Here is a 21046-nt window from a genome sequence, read left to right on the forward strand (position 1 = left end):
AAAATCTGATACAGTTTCACCAAAGTCAATGAATACAGTTGTGTTTTTGTGCAGTAATCAGTGAGCTCTGGCCCCCAGAAACACTGGCATTATTCTTCTGACCTGAAATTTTAACTCTGTGCCACTAAAAGTTGAGGTATTGATTAATGGATGAAAGCCATGATATTATGAGAATATTTTGTGCCTTGTTTTTCTAGAAGAAAAGACAATATGATTTTGAGATAACAATACAAAGAAATTGATTTTCTGTAACTTTTTCACATATATTATTAAATAGGACACGTCATGACTGTGGATGTGATCTAGGATTAAAAGTACATTTTCTTTTTCAATTTTCTTTTTGAATTCAGATTGTCTTTAGACCCTTCCTGCTTGCTCAAACCACACATTTCGAGTTTGTAGCACAGACCTTCTTTTAAAAATCTGAAGTCTCATGCCCAATTGGAGATAACTTTGATAACACCTTATTATTATTTTCTCAGATCTTTTCACAACCCCAGACATTATACAACACATGTTGTAGGGTTAGGGTTAGTGTACTTGTTACAAGTAAACTGAGCATCAAGTTTCAAATTGGTGGAGTGCCCTTTAATTTGACATGCAAGAATATCAATGATTATTTACTAATTCCTCAGTACTGAATATGTTAATATCCACTTACATTTATATTTATAGAGAGACATTTTCAAGCTGTCATCCGTTCAAATCTTTTGTTTGCTTTGTTTTCCACAGACAGACAACAGTAATCAACAAACACAGCCAGAATGAGAGGAAGAGCTTTCACTGGATTCAGTCCTCCATCCACTGTGCTCAGTCTTTCTGTCGCTCTGTGTCTGACTGACTAAAGCTTCGCTGGATAAAGACTTAATTGGCTCTGAACAGACAGCCAGAACAATAAACAACCAGAATAAATACAAATGTAGTCATGCTGTGAAGAGAATGGGAGAGAAGATGAGCTGAGAACAGTACCCTTGTGGACATAAAAACTGGACATATTTTGACTTTTATTTTCATGTTTTTCTTCAAACTCTGGTTGGAATATTTCGCAAAGTAGGAATCCATCTCTAAATTTTATTTGAACATTATTATTTACATTTTTTTTTATGTCACGGAACTTCTGACAGAATTTTTTTTTTTTTTTTTTCAGCAGTGACACACTTTGATCACAAGGCTGTCCTGACTTGTCATTAAAACAGAAGAAATATGCTTCAGCATTTTACCAGAAAAGGAAAAACAAACATTTAGGCTTGACATTTCTCCATTTTTTTCTCCATGGCTTTGTTAAAGCCAGCTGCCATGCATTTTGCACATTCTGAAAGAATTTCTTTTCAGAATTAGTAAAATTTAAGAATTCACAATTCACTCTTCAAACTTCAGACGTGCCTCCCACCAACCCCTCCCACAGTCATCCATCCGACCAATCATGGGCAAGCCTCTTAGCCGTCCCGGGTGTTTCAGGAAGAGCTCCTGCTGCCTGGAGAAACATGGAGCTCTGGATGGGGGAGTGGGAGGGCGAGCTGGGGGAGTGGAAGGGGGATATGGAGATGGCTACATACCCCAAAGATCCATCTATGATACCATGTGCATCAATCAACAGATTGACAGCCATCACCATCACCCCGGAGGGTCAATAAGGAGGGTCTGTGGCGATGAGGGGAGTTTTAGCTACTCAGCAAGTGGCTCCCTGAGGGTTAGCAGGTCTCCGGCTGATATGTTTGATCAGCAGCCCCGCTCTTTGACTCCGAACCCCTCATTTGTGCGGCGACTAGACGAAAGAGCTATTTATGATTCACTGAAGCTTGGAGGTCAGGATGCTGATGGGGATGGCTGTCATTCTCCAGGACGTTTCACCCGCTCAGTTTCTCCCTCTGTGTCCTCATTCTCAGCACCAGGAGTATCCTCGGCATCCAAGAAACACCACCATCATCACCATCATCACCATGGAGACAGCACAAAGAGTAGAGATAGTCGACATTCCTGGAAAGTTTTGACACCTCCCAAACATCTGGAGAGTCTGGAGCTTACTACAACTGAAATGATAGACAGAGGAGGTGGATACCTGAACCCAGGTCATTACCCTCCCCCTGGAGGCCAGTCCTCCTCTCTTACCTCCCCACTCATTTCCCCCTTCTCTGGTTCACCTCTCTCTTCGGGTTACCATACGCCAGTCTTTTTCTCCCCTGCCAAACCTCGCCCCAGTCAGACTCAGAGTTTGCGCTGTTCTCCTCCCCAGGTCATTCAGCCAAGACATTACTCCCAAACCCAGAGCCTCAGGCTGTCACCACCACACGAGCTTAGACGATCCCCTTACCGTGCCCCACTGGTCCAACTGTCTGCTCATGACCTGGAGCATGACCTGAGGGATCGAGGAGGAGGATGGGGGCGGAGTGAGCGAGAAAGAGAGTGGGAGAGGGAGAGGGAAAGGGAGATGGAGAGAGGGTGGGCCCAGCGAGAATGGGAAAGAGAGAGGGAGAGGGGGAGGCTAGAGAGGGAGAGGGCAAGAGAAAGAGAGAGGAGGGAAACATCAACTTTTGGAACCTTTGGGTATGGTCGTCCAGTTCCTCTACGCTCAGACAGAGACTCTGTGTTTTTAGAGCCTGATCAGGTTCTAGACACAACACCCCTGTTGCTCCCCCAGCCTTCACCTTCACCCTCCCCTAGTGCTGCCCCCAGAATGGGCACTAGTGCTGTAGGTAGGAATAGAGCTGGGTCAAAGGTTGGCCCTGAAAGTTTAGGTGGGAGTATGGTTTCAAAGTTCGACAATGGGAGTGTGGGTTTGGTGTTAGTTGACAGCAAATCTGGGTGTGGTCCAAGATTAGTAAGTGAAGTAGGAGCTGGACACATGTCAGAGGTTGAAGTCAGGACAGGAATACAAGAACACCATAGAGCAGAAAGTTGGAACAAGTATGACAATGGATCTAGAGCTAGCATTAAAAATGCTGGATCTGAAACAAGAATGGGCTCTCAGGTGAAAACAAGACCAGGGGGACGGGATTTGGAAGGAAGAGTGCAGTCTGGGGTGGGAAATATGCCTCCAGCTGCGAACAAAGAGGGACACAGGGGAGGGACAAGGAGTGGGGAAAAAACTGGAAGGGTTGTGGCTAAACCGGAATGCATTGCTGAGGCTATATCTACAACTGTAATGGACACTGAGGATATAGTAGGGCCTGGAGATAAAGTTGAAACTGGAACTGGATCTGTTCCAGAAATGAAGCCAGAGATTAAGGCAGGGATTGAGGCTAAAGCTAGTTTGCGACAGGCAGAGAACAGGCCTGGAAAAGAAGCTGGACTGATAGCTAACATTAATAATGAGGTTGGTTCGGTGGCAGAGTTCAAAGTAGAAGCTAAAGTTGAGACAGAAGTTAAGATTGCTACTACTTCTGAGCCCGAAGCAATATTAGAAGCTGGGATTAGCAATGAAACAGGGACTAAGTGTAACACTGAGAGTGGAGTTGTGAGTGAAAGCCAGAACAACAACAAGACAACGGATAAAGCTCAGATAGATATTGTGGCTGGGGATGAAAGCGATACTGCCCCTTCAGATAAAGCTGAGAAAAAGACCTTGGATAATGATAGAATTGAATCTAGTCGTGTAGAGAAAAGTTCCAAATCCCAGAAGTCCAAATCATCCAAATCCAGCTCTAGGACTCGACCTGGCACAGCCACAGGGCTTCGCCCAGGTGCGGTCAGTCCTCGACTGAGCAGAGGCCTTGGAGACCTTGAGTCAACAGGCCCCACTGAGGGCATCGAGTCCACCTGGCCTCGTCGAATCATTGTCAGAAAACGGACTGTTCGACAGGGTGGGGCACTCCACAATCTCCCCATTCTTCCCCCACTCCCCTCTGTCCTCACAGCACTGGAGAAGAGGCGCCCTCATGCCCACCTCCTTCCTCGTCCAGGCCACCTTTCGGAGAACCCGCTAACAAACATAATGAATGCTACAAGTATAGTGGGTCGATGCTCACTTAAAGAGCCCTCTCATGCAGATCCAGGACAGGTAGGCAGTTTGGTGGGAAGGGCGTCTCTGAAGGAACAGAACCTGGAACACTGGAGGATATGCAGAGAGCAGGAAGAACACAGGAGATCCAGGAGCAAGGAGAAACAAGGACAGCAGAATAAGAAGAAGACTGAGAGGGAGGAGAGGAAGGGGAAGGAAGAGAAAGACAAAACTGTGGAGAAATTGGGTAAGGAGAAAGAGAGAGTTACTGTTATTGAGGGGCTGGTGGAGGAAACCAAACAAGAAAGGTCAGAGAGAAGGGTTGAAGAGAAAATGGAAGAAGATGAAAACAAGAAGGAAGATGTGAAAAAGGAAAAGGATTTAGAAATTAAATGTGAAAAGGTAGAAGAGAGAGGAATGAAGATCAAGGATGGAATCCAAGAGCAACATGGACAACAGTTGGGGGATGTGGTTGCTAAATTAAAGACAGGAGAAGGTGAGGTGGAGGGAGAAGGAGGAACATTTGGAGACGAAGGGGGAATGGAGAGTTGGGATGCTGTGCTTGAGATGGTCACCACATTGTGGGATGATGGCTGGGAGAAAGGGGGAGCGGGAGGAGGAGGTGATACAGATTCCCTTTCAGGCTCCTTGCAGCGTTGGCCTCTTCTCCGGCCCCCTATTGGCTTTGGTGGCTCCCATCCCCCATCCTCAGCAGCCTCAGAGCTCAGCCTAACAGAGTTAGAAAGGAGAGCCAGGGAGCTGGACTCCGACCTGGAGCATCTAGACCTGTCTCAGCCACACAGGGACCCACAGGATTTATGCCAAACTCTGCTGGAGCCGCAGAGGGAACGAGCTGATATGTACCAAACACACCCTGGGCCACAGAGAGAGAAAGCTGCTCTCTTGACAGGTAGATATTTGTTTAGATTTTCTGTTCCTTTTCATTTATCACGTATTTTTTTATTCACATGCCTGCAATGATATTATAAATTTGAGAAATTCAGCTTAGTATGTTAAAGGGGAACTCTTGATCTTACTCATAAAAGTAAGTATATAGTAAGTATATTTGTCATGGATGTTCCTATTCGAATTCGTAGTTGTGTAGTGTAATTATAACTACACTTGTAGAACTAGTAGAACTTGTGTAGTTGTATAATGTCTACAGCTTTGGAAGAGTCCTGAATATGTCATGGTGATGTCATCAATGTTGTTTTGGCTTACACACTGAAAGCGTGGCCTGAGAAAGATAGGGTGCATTAAAGAAAACATTTTTTAATGTTTTAATGTAATGTTTTTTTCAAGCTTGATCCATATTAGACAACAAATCTTGACTTGTTGCTGTGCTCTACTGTAGTTTATCCATTTTCTTTTTGTGCTTTTGTCTGTCTCATGTAAGTTTCCCAACCAAGCTGCATGAATGAAAATAAAGCTGACTATGGCAAATCACTGATATTTTTAGATAAAATAAAAAGTTAAGTTGCAATTTTGCAGTCACCTTTTAGACAATGTGAAAATTAATATCTGTTATCTCTATTTTCATGAGGAAAAATGAGGAGATACTTTGTTTTCTAGCATTTTTAACTGAAATCAATTAATTCACATTTTGGCTTTCATTGTTTGTGTGTGCTACATTATGTCTTAAAACAGTCAAAACATCAGTATTACACTGTATACAGTAAACACTGTCCCATTGTTAGCAGTTGCTCTGTATTGTTTGTGTCCATATGAGAATTTTGCTAGGATGTTGGCTGTGAATTATTTCATTTATATACGTACCAAAATAAAGTAGTGAATTAGAGCCAGCAAAGAGCAACTGTTCATTGTTCTGAACTAATTATTAATCAGATGCCAGGTATAGATATTGTTTTCCAGTATTTTCTTCTCATTAATATCAGAACATTGTTCTAATATGATTTCAGAAAGGAGTAATGAGGCAGAGAATGGAGAACATCTTGGAGGATCACAGGAAGCTGAATCTCTGAAACTTAATATATATACCAATTCTATTAACCTAGGGACTCAAAGTCTGACTTTAGAACATGTCAAACCTCAGCACATAGTTTTTCATCAGTGCAGTCCAGTTGTTGTTTTGTCTCAACTATAGTGACTCCACAATGTAATTTGATATTTCAGTCTTCCCATCTCCCTGGACACACAACTCAATCTTACTTTGAATATCAGTCTGTACTGAAATCATAAAGGGAAAAATCTAAGGTTAATAAAGACACCATATCTGTGATATATAAATTATATTAAACGTCAGTTTTCAAATACTTTTCAATAACACATTAGCTTTCTCAGATAATTGATACATCATATCAGCACCGAAATACCTTTCAGTAAAAAGATCCAGGTCAAGACTCAGACCAGTTTGCCAAACATATGCCAAGGCTGAATCACTTCGTGTTTGCGGTTTGGTTTGTGAAAAGGTGATAATAATGTGATTGTTTAATGTAGAATGGCATCCAGACTCTTCATCACTCCGCTCGAGCACGCACTGAGCTTAGCACAGCAGGGAATGGATAGGGAGTGACAATAATTTTCCCCACAGGGTAAGGGAGACTCAGAGCCTATGGGTGGATGTTGACATGAAGGTGGGGATTTTGAAATGATTTATGAACAGTAGCATCAATGACCAAATTATTGTTCCATTAAGAGGATTTCATGGCTTAAAGACAAGTTTGGATGGAGGCTTGTCTGCTTGATTGTCATGTGTCTGAGATGAACAGGAGCTGTTTGCTTGTCCTACCTCAGCTGTACCCCTTCTCCACCAAAAAACGAGGTTAGGATTTGTTGGCTGCTCTTGTAAACCCGTCTGTCCCTTTTTAATCCTGCAAAAAGGCCTCAGCTATAAATATGAACAAATGTTACAAAATCCACTTGAAGATGGCAAAGATTGATCCACTGACTGTGAGCAAATATGCAAAGGCTTGTCTGAGAGGGGAATAAATGATGTAATGTATTGATTAAATCTTATATTTCTCTTGCTTAATTGTTTTGAATCTGTTCTCTGTTTTCCAGGAATGGGGAGCAGATCCCAGGTCAGTTTGGAGCTAAGTGCTATGCCTTCACCAGATACAGACACAGGCAGAACTCCTGTTGACTGGTCAACCAAATCTGCTGGGACTTCCACTGTTGGCGCAAGGTAATTCCACAAAAATGAAGCTTGTCAACACTGACTCTGATCTGTTCTTCACCAGATAATATTATACGTCCTGGGTGACCGCACACTACAAAAACAAAATCCATGTTTGAATTCATCTAAGATATACTGAAGATCTGATCAAAGTCACTTTTTAAGGGGGTTCATGAATGCTCTAGGCCACATTGCTGTTGGATGTTCAGTTCAATTTAAAGCCCTAATTTTGCACTACACATCGACATGTACTGGCTTTATAGGTCAGTTGACAAATGTATGACTTTTATTGGGATATCTGGATATCTTAAGTTAATGGCGTGCATCTGATTTCGTCTTAGGATTAGAGTTAGTGTCATGCAGTGTGGTGTTTCATGCAGTTTAAAACTCATGTTATGTCATGTTTGAGTTCAGTGTGTAAGTAAATGCACAATAAAGTCCCGAAACTTCTTACTACCAAAATGGCAGCGTTCCAACACTTAAGCCTTGAGAGGCACTACATGTAATCAATTGAGTTTCAAAGATTTTTGGTGAGATATTAATTTCCTCTGCTCTCCTTCAGCGTTTAATTATTTACTAAATGCAGTGCTGTTGTTTTACATGAATCCAGGTGAACGATTGAAATGCTGCAATTTGTTTATTAAGTGATTTGTGTACATACATGGGTGATTTGGTGGAACATTCAAGCATTTGTCACGATATACTACCAAATGCATCATACTACTATTTCATTGCTTTATACCTCTCAGTATTATAAACACCTCATACTGGGGAGGCAGACAGCTGGGTATCTGCCCATGAGATTAGAACAGGGACATTCAGTTCATGTCAGCAATGCAGAAAGACAAGAACTGAAGTTGTGCTTTGTCAGAACTGAATCTATCCTCTGTTTATTGTCCATGAAAGGCATTAAAAGCCAAGAAAAACTGGCTGCCGCTGTTATTCTGATATAATAATCGATTATATTTATAAATGTGCCGAACTGTTGTCGGTGTACAGCAGCATTTCTGCCACATGGTCCATATTCAAATATAGACTGTATATGGACTCTACTGTACTTGCTGGTTTTAGAACAGAACATGTGCACTCGACAAATTCAAAAAATATTGTTCAGTGTTGAACAACATTAGCAGTTTGGGTTTTTTTTAACTGGCAGAGTGTACTGTATAATGCAGCCTATATGACTTTAATAAGCTTAAAGCAACATTATGTTTTGTGCAATTGGGCTCACAGTTGTTAAGTGCAACTGACTTGGGTTGACTTGGCTTATGTCCAAAAATTAGTGAGTCAGTGGCTTTACTAACGCAGCCAAACATCAAGCAAGTTCAACAACACAAGACATATAACTTAGTAAGCCTGCTTATATTACTTACTTCTCCAACAGCAAGATGTCCAGCTTAAAATCTGTCTTACAGTCATTTACTTCACGAAGCTCTCCCCAGCCACTAAAAGCCAGTTTGAGATTTACTCCTGCATAGCCTCTTCCTCAGTCACTCATTTTTTCCTCTTCATAGCTTCCTCTGTCAACATCTTCTTTGGCCTCTTCACCTCTGTCATGACATCTTAAGAGGTCTTGCTTCTAGTGCCTATCCCCAAATCTGGCCATGAATATGTGTGTTGTTCCTGACTAATAAATGAAAACATAAATCATTTAACACAAACTAAATGATGCCATAGCCCTGGCTAGATTAGAGAGCTAAAATATAAAGATGTATTCATTGCCCAAAACAACTATGCAAACATTCAGATGAGAACCATGAAAAAATCAAAGTGCTCCATGGGTCTGCAAAACAAAAACAAATCAATGGCCTTGGTAGGTAGGTTTTGACAAATTTAATAGCATCTGTGGAGCATGAGAAATCACAAGAGTTTAGCAGACGCATGGTGATGTAACTGTAATTTGACTGCCTTTTCTTTTTTCTAGCTCCACTAAGGAGGACAGCTCTCCAGACTCCAACCTTACATTGGAGTCAGACTCTAGTGGCGTCTTCCTCTCCTTATCCAATCAAAGCCAGGAGGAGGCTGGTTCTGACAGCGACCAGCCAATCAGTGGCTCTGACCTAGGCAGCAGCAGCACATCACTGGAGAAAGACGGGGATGACGGAGGGTTAAAGGAATGGGGGAGAGAAGAGAGTGCAGAGCTACAGTGGTGTTACCCATCTCTCCTCAACACCTCCATGCATGAAGACATGGATGGAGATGGCGAAAAAGAGGAAGCAGGTTGTGGAAATATAAGGGGTGATGATGAGAATGGAAGAAGAGTTGATAATATAGGGAGGATTTCAATCATTAAGACCCCACTCGACCACACAAACTTTGGGGATCCCATGACTCTGAATGACCCACAAAGTGAAGAAATACCACCCAGGAAAAAAGTGACCCTCATGGGAAGTGACTCCCCTCTTCCTCTGTCTCCCTCCAAACAACCAATCAAACACCTTCCAGACCCTAATCAGAAGCCCATCAGAAGCTTGGGACTGGACTGTGGTGACTTAGATCCCTTTGTACAGTCAGACAGCTTTGTTTACCTTGCCGTGTCAGCAAGACCTGCATCCCAGGGTGAAGTCACCACAGCGACAGAGGTTCCCATCCATGATACAAAACATGAGGGTGTACACCAACATTTGGAAAGCATGAAAGCAGACTTGGACAAGTCAAATACACTACGGGACATCAAACTGACCCACCTTCCCCCACAAAAACCAGAAGAGGGAGACTTTCTGTGCACGGACAGCTTTGTCTACCTGGCTGCTCCAGCATGCCTCCTACTGGGCCCTGCAGGAACCACACCCTATGGCGGCAGGTACGTGCATTTTCACTGTAGCGTAGTGTTCACTGTAGCTTCAGGGCATTTTACTGTTTGGAATTCAGTGTGGTATAAAATAAATAAATTTTAACAGTTATTTAAAGAAATTTTGTTGATTTAGCTATCCATCCATCCATCCATCCATCCATTTAAAGCTCCAGTTATCCTCATCTGGGTTGCAGTGGCAGACTAAAGTAGCCCAGATGTCTTTCTCCTTAGCGATGTCTTCCAGTCCTCCCTAAGGGATATCAAGAAAGCTCAGCCCAGATGCGATCATTCCAGTGTATTTTGGGTTTTCCACAGAGTCTCCTACTAGCTGAGTGTCTCTGGAATACCTTCATGGGCAGGCCTCCCGGAGACATTGTTGCTGAACCTATATCTTTAGGTTGTTGAAGATCAGTTCTGAGATTGAAGGAGAAAATCCAGCAATTTAACCTCTAGTTGAGTGGTCACCTTGGGGGTGGTCTTGAGGGTCAGTGTAGTGGAGACTTAATTCCTTCCTGATGTCTCAGCTCTCTACTCTCCCTCTAAGAGTGACCCCCTGGCCACTGTTTGACAGTCTGGTCATTTGCCTTTTTGGTTATTACCAAAGCTTATGACCATCAGAGAGGGTTTGAATGCCACTTTTGGTCTCATCTCCCCCTTAACCATGACAGTCAAATGCGGCGTTCGCATTACTTCTGATTCAAATCAGTTTAGGTACCCGCCTACAAGAATTCCAGCTTCCACTTCCTACTTTTTTTTGCATCCCAGGGAAGTTTAGGCACATGGAATCAAGGCTGAGTGATAAAACAATCCAAATATGGGACTTGGGGACAGTGTAAATTTTACACTGATAATGATAGAGTTTGGACTTTTTTCACTGAATATGGATAGACTGCACATACACATTTCTATTACAGAACTTTATTTGAGCTACAGGTGAAGAAAATGGATGTGAAAGTAGGTGTCCTCTGGAAACAAGGAGAAAAAGAAGTGACCTTGAGGGGCACAAAGGCGTAAGTACCAGGGCGGGGCTGGTACAAACAAACATAGAACTTATTCATGGTTTTTTAAAGCAGGAGAGGGAAACCAAGACTGCTGGAGTTTGGAAACAACATTTTTAGGATCTCTTGAATCTGATTAAAGTGATCCCCAATTTAACATGCAGTTGAGCCATTTTCCGGAATTCCATTTCCATATAAAGGCATGTTTTGATTCATTGCCACCTCTTTCCATCTAATCTCCATCACAAACTCATTATAGTGTTTTTAGTAATATTTTGAATAGGACATGTTGTTGCCTTCCTCTGTGTTTAAAAAATTAAGCACTATGAATAATTCTTATTAATATCAAAAAATAAAGAATGCTTGCATCAGAGATCAAATTTCTAAAGTATTTTTAAATCCAGTCTTTTAGCGCCATATGAATGCATATAAGAATGACGATAATAGTGAAATATTTTGACTTAAATAATGACTGATGATAGGCTTCCAGTATTACCTTAGTACAATATTTCACCTTCTGTTTGTTGTATTTTTCCAGGGACTCAGACTCAGAGAGTTCAGGATCTGGCCCCGTTGATCTGTCAGTACTGGGTTGTGGCTCAGTAGCAGGGGACAGCGACTGGGACTCAGACCTGTCTGACTCCGATCCCAGTCGCTCCTCCAGAATCTCTGCGGCTGGTAATAAATCTTCTGGCATAGCACGGCCCAAGCGGCTCCCTCCTGAACTGGGCTGGGACCTATTCGGAGAAACCACTGAGCCTGAAGTGCTGAGTGAGCTCTTCAGAGAACAGGACAGAAGCAACAATGGCAATACAAGGAAGGTTAGCGGGGTTACTACCAGCATGGGAGCAGCACAAGCCATTCCCATGGCAACTAAGCCTGTCACTACTCCAGCGAAGCCAGCGACAACAGTAGAGCAGACGTCAACAACAAAAAAGGTGACATGGCAGTTTAAACCAGCCCAGAGATCAGTCTGTACAGGAAGCAGAAAGGAGAAAGATAAGGAAGTGACGTCATCATCATCACTGGTAAGATTCACAGAACTGGGAGGAGGTGAGACCCATAGACCCTCCTCTTCATCCTCATCGTCTTCATCATCGTCACCGTCGTCGTCCTCATCTGGCTGATTTGTGAAGGAAATGGTTTTGTTTGGCCATTTGAAAGAAGCTTTCATTGCCTCGATCTGAGCCGGCTACAGAAAGAAAGAAAGGAAGGATCTTCTGTAGACACTGATGGCTGCAACAACTACAGCTTATATTTGCCTGTAAATTTTGAATCTTGCATCAAGCTGCTGTCATTGCCTTCTTATGATCTTGTAAAGGATGCATAAAAGACTAGTTAATTGTTGCATTTTCTTCGAACAACATACACAAAACCATATATTATCAGTTTAAGTTTGACAAAGTGTGAGACTCAGGCTAAAACAGAAACCTTCAGGTTGAGATTTTGTGGAAATACGGCCACTAATTGAGCACTTAGGTAAATTATGCAGTGTCAATCCTAAAGGGTTTTTATCAATTTTGAAACACAGGGTTGATTTATAAAGTACACGGTCACATTATTATCTATTCTATATCTAAATAATAAATATTATTCTATGTTGTTTTTTTTTTTAAATTCTATTGAATGTACTGTACAGGTATATACAACATCAAAGAAAATTCTTCCTCAAACAGAATTCACATATCAGATATTCTCAGTCATTTGGCTTAGTCACCTTCATTTAAACGTTATTACAACAGTGGAATCCAGTTACAATAACACATGAAAATGATTAGAGTTGGAGAAAAGAATTTGTGTTAATCTCCGACATTTTACTAACAATTTATGAAGATCTAACATTGTAAATGTGTCTCAGGCCTTACTTTAAATTACACCTCTGTTCCCATATAATGCTTCATTCTAGTACCTTCTCTTATTACTTCCTATGTGTAGGCCTACTTTAAAAACTGACTTTTAGAAATGGATTAAGGTTAAACTTTACAGTGTATTTTGTATTCACATCCAACTTTACAGTATATTTAACAGTGTGTCAACAATATATTTTGAACATTGAGATAATTATAGAGCAAAATATATATACACACACATACACACACAAATATATATATATATATATATATATATATATATATATATATAATGAATGTGCATACATGGACAGATAATGAAAGGATTAATATAATTTAATTTAAATGTTTTATTTATCAATTAGATTTGAAATTGTGAATGTAATAATTGAGCAATATGCTTACAGTCATGCTATATTCAGTGTTTCATGTGGAAAACATTGCCTCAGTAATGTGCATAATAATGGCTGAATTTCATTTTTATACAGCCAAATACTAATTGCTGACTAAATGCTGTCTAACACTTGTTTAAAGGTTCTATGTATAAGATTTTTAACCACAAATTTCTCATCAGGTAGCTTGGTGTAATTACCATAAACAACGAGACCATGGCTGTGATGATTGATAGCCTTTGCCTCGCACCAGTGTTATTTTTAGTGCTAGTGTTTTAAAGAAAAATAACAAAAAAAACAAAGCCAAAAGCAAAGCAAACCAGACTTCATCTCCCATAATCCCCTTTGCATCCTTCTGTCTCTCCTTTTTCTGGCATCTTTGGCTTTACTGAGGAGGATAAACAATGAGAAAATTTGACAGATTTAGCTCTGTCTGTGCTGAAAGTAAAGCAGTCCAAGTCCATGCTGGAAGCACACAATGTAAAATGTAGTGTGGAGGCTGTTAGAGCTGCCAATCATCCCAGCAGTTGTCTTGTTGTTTGATAATTATACTAATGTCTCAACATGAATGTGGTAGTCATTTAGCGATGTTAAAAATGATACATGTAGCACCTTTAAATGAGATCACTGTACTACCAGATTTGTTATCCTATTACAAATCTGAATAAGGGAATGTGGCAGGTCGACAAATTATTGTCTGTTACACAATCAAGTCTAGTTACAGTATAAAGTGGCTAAGAACGACGGACAGGCAAACCACTTCTTAGCAGGTTCAGTTGTGCTGTTTTACATTTGCAATTGGACAGTGAGAGGCGGCTGAATTTCAAGTCAACTAAATATGATTGTGTGTGTGTGTGTTTAGTGTTTCCAGCGTGGGTGATGGCACTGGAATTTGGAGTGTGAATCTATTGCGGGATTGCTGTGTAATTTTTGGGGGTGAAACCTGTTGCCTTGTGCATCTTTAACTGCAATTATGAACAGTGAAATGCTGGGATTTTGTAGAGCCCTGAATACACAGGTTCAGTTCAGCCCAAATCCCTTTGAAAAGTCTGCAGTTTCAAAACATGAAGAGCGAGCTTTGAGGACATTCTGACATGGCCAGATTAAGCTGTTAGGGTGGCTGCAATAATACTACTTGGCTCCAAGTTTTTTGTGTGTCAGTTTTTGGTAATTTGACTAAGCACAAATTAAAGTACAAAGATGTGTATACCTTGTAAACACAATAGGGTGTGTTAGCCTTCGCAATATCCATTACTAGTGATGAGCAAGTGCTTCATTGTCTGTTTGTGTTTAACCAGTTAAATTATCTGTATCCACATGGGTCAAACCAGAAGTGGGAGGGACAAACCAGGAGTCATTAATTTAATTCATTTTGATCAGGAGTTGCTATGTTTATTATTAATTAAACGTTACTATCATTTCTATTACATTGCTATCATGGAATATACAACTTGAAGTTTTTGGCAAGTTACTGGAAACTGTAATTAATTACTCATCACTTATTGAAAAAGTAAATGCATTATTTTAATGATTACTACTGAGCTGCAAAAGTAATGCATTACATTACTTGATGTTTTACTTTCTGCTCAGCTTTGCCGTGCAAGTTGGCTGAGTAGCTGTGTACTGTGAGTGTAGTCCTTTGTTGCAGGGTTTTCCCGTACATTCATTTATTTATGGTCAGTGTCAACATTGCCCGCCACATTTTTTTTTTTTATTATTTTATTTTTGGAGATGTGTGCCCCAGTTTCCCCTCACACCAAAACACGATGTGCTCTGAAGAGAAACAGAGATTACGCCCCTCGTGTATGTGATGATTGTGGTGCCACCTCTCCTGTTTAAGACCTACTTGTGCCATTAGTCATTTGCATCTCCATAATTAAGGCAACAGGCGTATGTATTCATGGGTTTTTGTGTGCTTTTGGAGTGTTTTGCATGTGACATTTCCTCACCGCTCTGCCTGGACTTTATCATTATGATGCTCTGGTAGCTCTGAGTAACCACTTCCACCCAACAGAGAAGAGCACTACTAGTATATTTTCTTTTTTAAACGCCAACAACATCCATTGCTCATGAAAAGCTATAATTTAGAAGTACAGTTTAGCAATTTAGCAGCATAAATTTGCTCCGGGGCTTTTCTCCTTTTGAAACACCCTTCTCAGCTCAACATTTTCTCTCTTAATCTTTCTTCTTCCTGTGTTGTCTGTTATTTTGCCACACTGCTGGGCCACACACATTCACTGCATTGAATGAATGTTAAGCTGATGTGTATGTGCGTGCGACCTATCATGTCTGATGACCGTCAGAGATCATACCATCAGGTTAAAAGCAGGTGAGAGCAGGGGCTGCTGGCCTGCATCTCTAAAGGACTGCCTTTATTTGCCCATTTCATTTTGACACTGGTCTGGCACTGCAGGCCTATCAGTTCGTCAGGCCACCGGGAATTCTTTCAGTGCTCTTGAAGGTCAATCCTGGTCTGGAGACAAGAGCATTATTGCATTTTATTATAGTATTCACAGCACATCACTGGATGGATGCTTAATGCGGGTGATGAAGGAAGTAAAACTTGGGTGAAAAACTGTTTTGCATATTCAAAAGCATTGATCTAAAGCTCAATTTTGAGGCTATATTGTATTTTTCTATTGAGTAATGAATAGCAACTTCAACAAAACCTAAAACACCAATCAGCGATATTTGAGTATCATGATGGAGGTTAACAACTTTCTTTTTAATGCACCGTGCACTTATGTATGTCATTTGACTTTTCTTCTGCACAAAATGTGTTGAGTGCTTCAGTCAAGAGACAAACGGGAACACTTAGCAAAAAGCAACATTGTTGTTGCAAATCAGGCAATAAAGGAATGCTGGCAGAAAATTGTTAATTGTTAAAGTTAATCGAAAGTTAATGTACTTTGCCCATTCATTTCCTTTTACTTAAACATTAGCAGACTATAGACTATACAGATGCAGTAATTTAGAACACTCGTGTGTGCACTCATGTTGTACGGTTAATGTAGTCAGTAGCCATGGGAAACTAGTAAAGGTTTAAACTAGATTTTGGGTTATTAAGTAAGTTCATAAAGCAGGATTTACTCTACGTTAATGGTGCCAGCAAATCTGCAATTAATTAATCAATTTGCCAAAAACCTTTTGCATTCAGTGAACCTAGAACTTCTGGGGCCCAAAGTTATGTCAGCTTACTTAGTAATCCATTTTTGCACATTAAGATCTGAGAGTGCATTACAGAATTTATTTAATATTAGAGAGTGTGTTTTTTTGTTGAAATATGACTGAATTAGCTCTTATTTGCAAGTGGCCCTGATCACATTGGGATATTTCACATATTTTGGGCACATTCCACCCACATTTCACATATGAGCAATATAAAGACATGGTGTACGTGTTATGGGAGACATCATTTCCAGGGCATTCTTTCATATAGAATATAAAGGAAGAGATATGAGATTGCATCCGTGAACATGGCTGTAGATCAAGTTTATCAGAGCCAGTTTTCCCCTGCAGTGTTGGGCTCCAGGCACTTTCTTGGTGATTCTTTGCCAGCTCTGGGAGCTCAGTATGATCACGTCAGGAGAGCCGTGCTGCTTATTTGAAGCTGAGTGTTTGTTCTTGTTGAAATGGGACAGGGGCTTGTAATTTATAAACCACCCAGACGAATCGTGTGGTGGTCCTCATTGCCTCCTCATTATCACTTCACACCTGGCTGAGGTCTCCTTCTTAAAAGGCTGTTTACACAACGCTGTTCATTAACCTGTGCAACCTGTGTGGGCTTGTCTCTAATATATTAGTCAATTGGCACTATGATTTGTAGCACCTGAAAACCTGCTTCCTATTGTAATAATGTCAACCCTGTTGCTTTAAACGACTGCTGGAGGGATTTTTTTTTTTGTCTGAGTAACTGAACTTTGAAGCTCACAAAATGGACCAAATGAATGGATAAGCCAGACTACTGTCTGTACTATTTTTATCAATGGAATAATTATTGAATTTCGCTCGCATTAAACTGTGGCAAGACATCTAGTTTCACTGTGATATATTAAGGATAAATTACTTTACACATCCTTCACAGACTTATGTAAAATCCAGTGATATCGAGCCATATGCGTAATATTTTGCTGTTCATGTAAACGCTGATCACTGTTAAAGCTTAGTGGTGATTAAGAATTAAGACCTGAGAGGAATTCTTAGTGGAAAAACATGAGTTATGTGAAATCTTATTATGTGCTGTACTCTCAAGCCTTGTTGAAATGCGTTAATGTACAAATAAAGATTAAACTTGATGGTGTATGGTGACTCACTTTGTCCTGTTCGGTGTCTGTCTGTCGGCTGTTTTAACCCTGTCCTGCACTGGGCATGTTATTCAGGGAACAAGTAAGCCAATGCTTGGATTACACTACACTACCCGATACCTTTACCCAGGTTCATCAATATACATGAGTCAAAGAACCTAAAGAAAAGAACCCTGAACAAAGTTTCAAGACCTGATCACATAGAGCTCTTTGCAGGCTGCGAAACATGAAGCACGCTGCACTGCCTTTTATGTTGTAGGGGGAAAAAAAGCAAAAAAGAGCAGTGCAGAGTTTTTGAAATTGTTGCTGGGCACCTGAGCAGTAACTTAACAATATTTTGAGTGCAGCACTAATTTTTCCTCCCATGCTCTTTCTTGTTTTAATCATGATAATTACATTTAGTAAAGTCATATAGCTCCAGTTATCCAGAAAAAGCCAAATCTCCAGGACTGTTGTTTCCATGAAATTTTGTTGTCATCATCACAGAAGAACCGCATCTCAGATCATCCAATGAGAATGAGACACATAAAAGTTACAGGTAGGCAGGTACAGAGTCAGATTTAGGTTCAAGAGGCTAGAAAGCCCAAAGCAACGTTGACATTCTTGTTGTGAGTAGGTGGAGATGGGCTGTATAAATACTATTTGGGGGGTAAATGGGGAATGAGGAACAGCTGAGCAGGCGGTCATTTCACTGTTACAAGAAAAGTCTTCTGATCCTTTCTGGTGGACGGCTGGAGAACAGCAAGTCTAGAGAGTTCCATAAGAAATGCATGGGCCTGGGGGAAGTGAGAAGTTGCTGGTGACAGGGATGGAGGCAGGCTGACCTGTCAAGGTGGCCAGAAACATGACAAAAGAATCCTAATGTTGCTCTGCAGGATGTATGATGTATGTTTGTTACTGTGTTAACGATAGCAACTTTATGAGGCGATAATATGTTAACGTTTACAGCATGTTCAGCCTCAACTGAAGCGATACCATAAAAGTAGCAGGTGCCAGGTAGGCCTAATAGCCAGAAGTTTCCTTTAGAAAGCGTCATTGTTGGCAACATTTCTTGTTAGCTCAAGTTCAGCTCACATTATTCCTTCAAATGAACTGGTTTTGATAATCTTGCTTAAGTGCTGCTATCTTTATAACCAGTCTGGCTGTCTGTGTGCTTGTGTTTTTTTGCACAGCTGAACTGTGTTATAGCAATATCATAATGTAACATGAACATCCAAAACGTACTTGTCATTTTGACAATAAACTTCAATTAAATTATTTTTTATTTTGGAAAAATTAATTAACAATTGGGCGGCACAGTGGTGCAGTGGTTAGCACTGTCGCCTCATAGCAAGAGGGTTCAAATCCCGGTCTGGGCCCTTCTATGTGCCTGCGTGGGTTTTCTCCGGGTACTCCGGCTTCCTCCCACAATACCAAAAACATGCACATTAGGTTAATTGGCTACTCTAAATTGCCCCTAGGTGTGAGTGTGAGCGTGTGTGGTTGTTTGTCTTTGTGTGTTGGCCCTGCGATTGACTGGTGACCAGTCCAGGGTGAACCCCGCCTCTCGCCCGTAGTCAGCTGGGATAGGCTCCAGCTCCCCCACGACCCTGATGGATAAGCGGTATAGAAAATGGATGGATGGATGGATAATTAATAATTAGGGTGACACGGTGGTGCAGTGGTTAGCACTGTCGCCTCATAACAAGAGGGTTCCAGGCCCTTCTATGTGGAGTTTGCATATTCTCTCTGTGTCTGCGTGGTTTTTCTCTGGGTACTCCTCCCAAAATCATGCACATTAGGTTCACTGGCTACTCTACATTGCCTCTAGGTGTGTGTGTGTGTGCGCGCAGGAGTGGTTGTTTGTCTTTGTGTGTCAGCCTTGCGACTGACTGGTGACCAGTCCAGGGTGTACCCCAGCTGGGATAGGCTCCAGCCCCCCCCGACCCTGACGGATAAGAGATATAGAAAATGAATGGAAAGTTAATAATTACTTCTTTTTAAAGATACTTTGATTTCACTGGGAAATTATTACTGGTGAAGTACTACAGTTTCTCCATAATGTCTTTATTTATAATTAAAATATTTTTAGCTCTGTCAAACTCACACACACACACACACACACACACACAGACACACTGAGTTCACACAGCCTGTGATGCCATCTGTGTATTAAATAGTACATGGTGTATGAAGAGTTGTGTCAGTAATGTAGGTCTGTCCATCTATTTAAGGCTGATTAATTAGAGCACTTTGAATAAGGCCAGAGAGAAAGAGAGAGAGAGAGAGGAGGAAGAGAGAGAGACTACCATTATGAATAGTTAATCTATGTGCCAGTTCCACAGCCACCACAGGGACTGTGGTGATTTATTGGGCCAGATGACACAGTGTGTTTGTCACACAGTCTGTAAAAATATACGACCAGATTTACTATAATTCTTGAACTAATTTGAACAAACTTTTCAGGATCAGTGCACTCTGGGAAAGTTTTGAACGACTTTTCCGGTTAAATATAAATGTTCAGTGCTGACAGTTGTGTGTGAATGACAGTTACATTTTACTGGTGTTATTTGTCACTGATCTCCAATAAATATACATCACAAAGACCATGCCTGCAGGGTCATTGTAGTTGTTGATCTATAGAGCCTGAAAGTGGTGGTCATTATTTTTCTCACCTTCTATGCTGTAAAGTGCCATTATGTGTGTACCACAATACCCCTGTGGGAAACAGCTAGCAGCATTTAGTTCAATATCATGTCTCAGTATAACAGAACATTCCAATGCTAAGGAAGAGTCTCATCGGTCCCTCTCAAATCCATCATTTTGCTGATGGTGCTGCAAGCTCACTGAAAACGACTGTGACGACTTGACTATATTGCCCGGCCGAAAAAGAAAACTGTAAAGAAAATGAGATTGGAGCAATGGTATAACTCTGAGATCTGCAAATTAAAGCAAAATGTACAAAAAAACAAAATAAATGGTGTTCCTCCAAACTCACAGAATCTCACTTGATATTGCAAGACAGTCTTAAATCATATAGGAATGCATTAAGTAAGGAAAATAAGAACAACCCCAGATTTCTTTTCAGCATTGAAGCCACAGTGACAGAGAATCATAACGCTATCGAGCTTTGCATCCCTGTAACCCTCAGTAGTAATGAATTTATGACCTTTTTTAATAACAAAATTTTACTCAATAGAGACAAATTCATCAACTCCTGACCTCAACTGGTACCAACCTACCTTCAAACACAGGAAACTTAGAAATAGCAGTTGGACTAGATAATTATCCGGACTGCTTTCCTCCCATTGATCTTCACTAACTACACTCCTTGACCTTTTCATCCAAACCAGCAGCATGCCTCTCAGACCCCAAGTAAGCTGCTCAAAAAAAGTCTTATCCTTACTTAACACTTCTCTACTAGATAACATCAGTCAGTCCCTAATAACAGGCTATGCACCTCAGTCCTTTAAAGCAGCTGTAATCAAACCTCTCCTTAAAAAGCCTACCCTTTATCCAGAGGTTTTGGGCAGATATAGACTGATATCTGACCTTCCCTTTCTCTTGAAGTAGTCGTCAGTCAGCTATGTGTCGTCCTACATAATAATAGTTTATTTGAAGATTTCTAGTTTGGTTTTACAGCTCATCACAGCAGT

At 40.9% G+C, this 21046-nt stretch overlaps 1 protein-coding gene across 3 annotated transcripts in view; it reads left to right on the forward strand.

The window, feature by feature from the left end:
- Nucleotides 1-12988, forward strand: part of LOC124071640 — a 32957-nt gene extending 19969 nt beyond the window's left edge. The window contains exons 2-6 of one of the 3 annotated variants that reach the window (XR_006845353.1): nt 733-4847; nt 6959-7082; nt 8998-9876; nt 10801-10877; nt 11404-11452. Coding sequence is in view for 2 of the 3 variants with exons in the window: in XM_046412363.1 (XP_046268319.1) it covers nt 1424-4847; nt 6959-7082; nt 8998-9876; nt 10782-10877; nt 11404-11992 (5112 nt within the window). In the remaining variant the exon portion in view is untranslated. Of the gene's footprint in view, nt 1-732; nt 4848-6958; nt 7083-8997; nt 9877-10781; nt 10878-11403 lie in introns of all 3 variants that reach the window. The other 2 variants (XM_046412363.1, XM_046412364.1) reach the window with 2 other exon arrangements.
- Nucleotides 12989-21046: the final 8058 nt, after the last annotated feature.

This window comes from Scatophagus argus, chromosome 15, assembly GCF_020382885.2.
Source record: "Scatophagus argus isolate fScaArg1 chromosome 15, fScaArg1.pri, whole genome shotgun sequence".
In the NCBI taxonomy this organism is placed as follows: domain Eukaryota; kingdom Metazoa; phylum Chordata; class Actinopteri; family Scatophagidae; genus Scatophagus; species Scatophagus argus.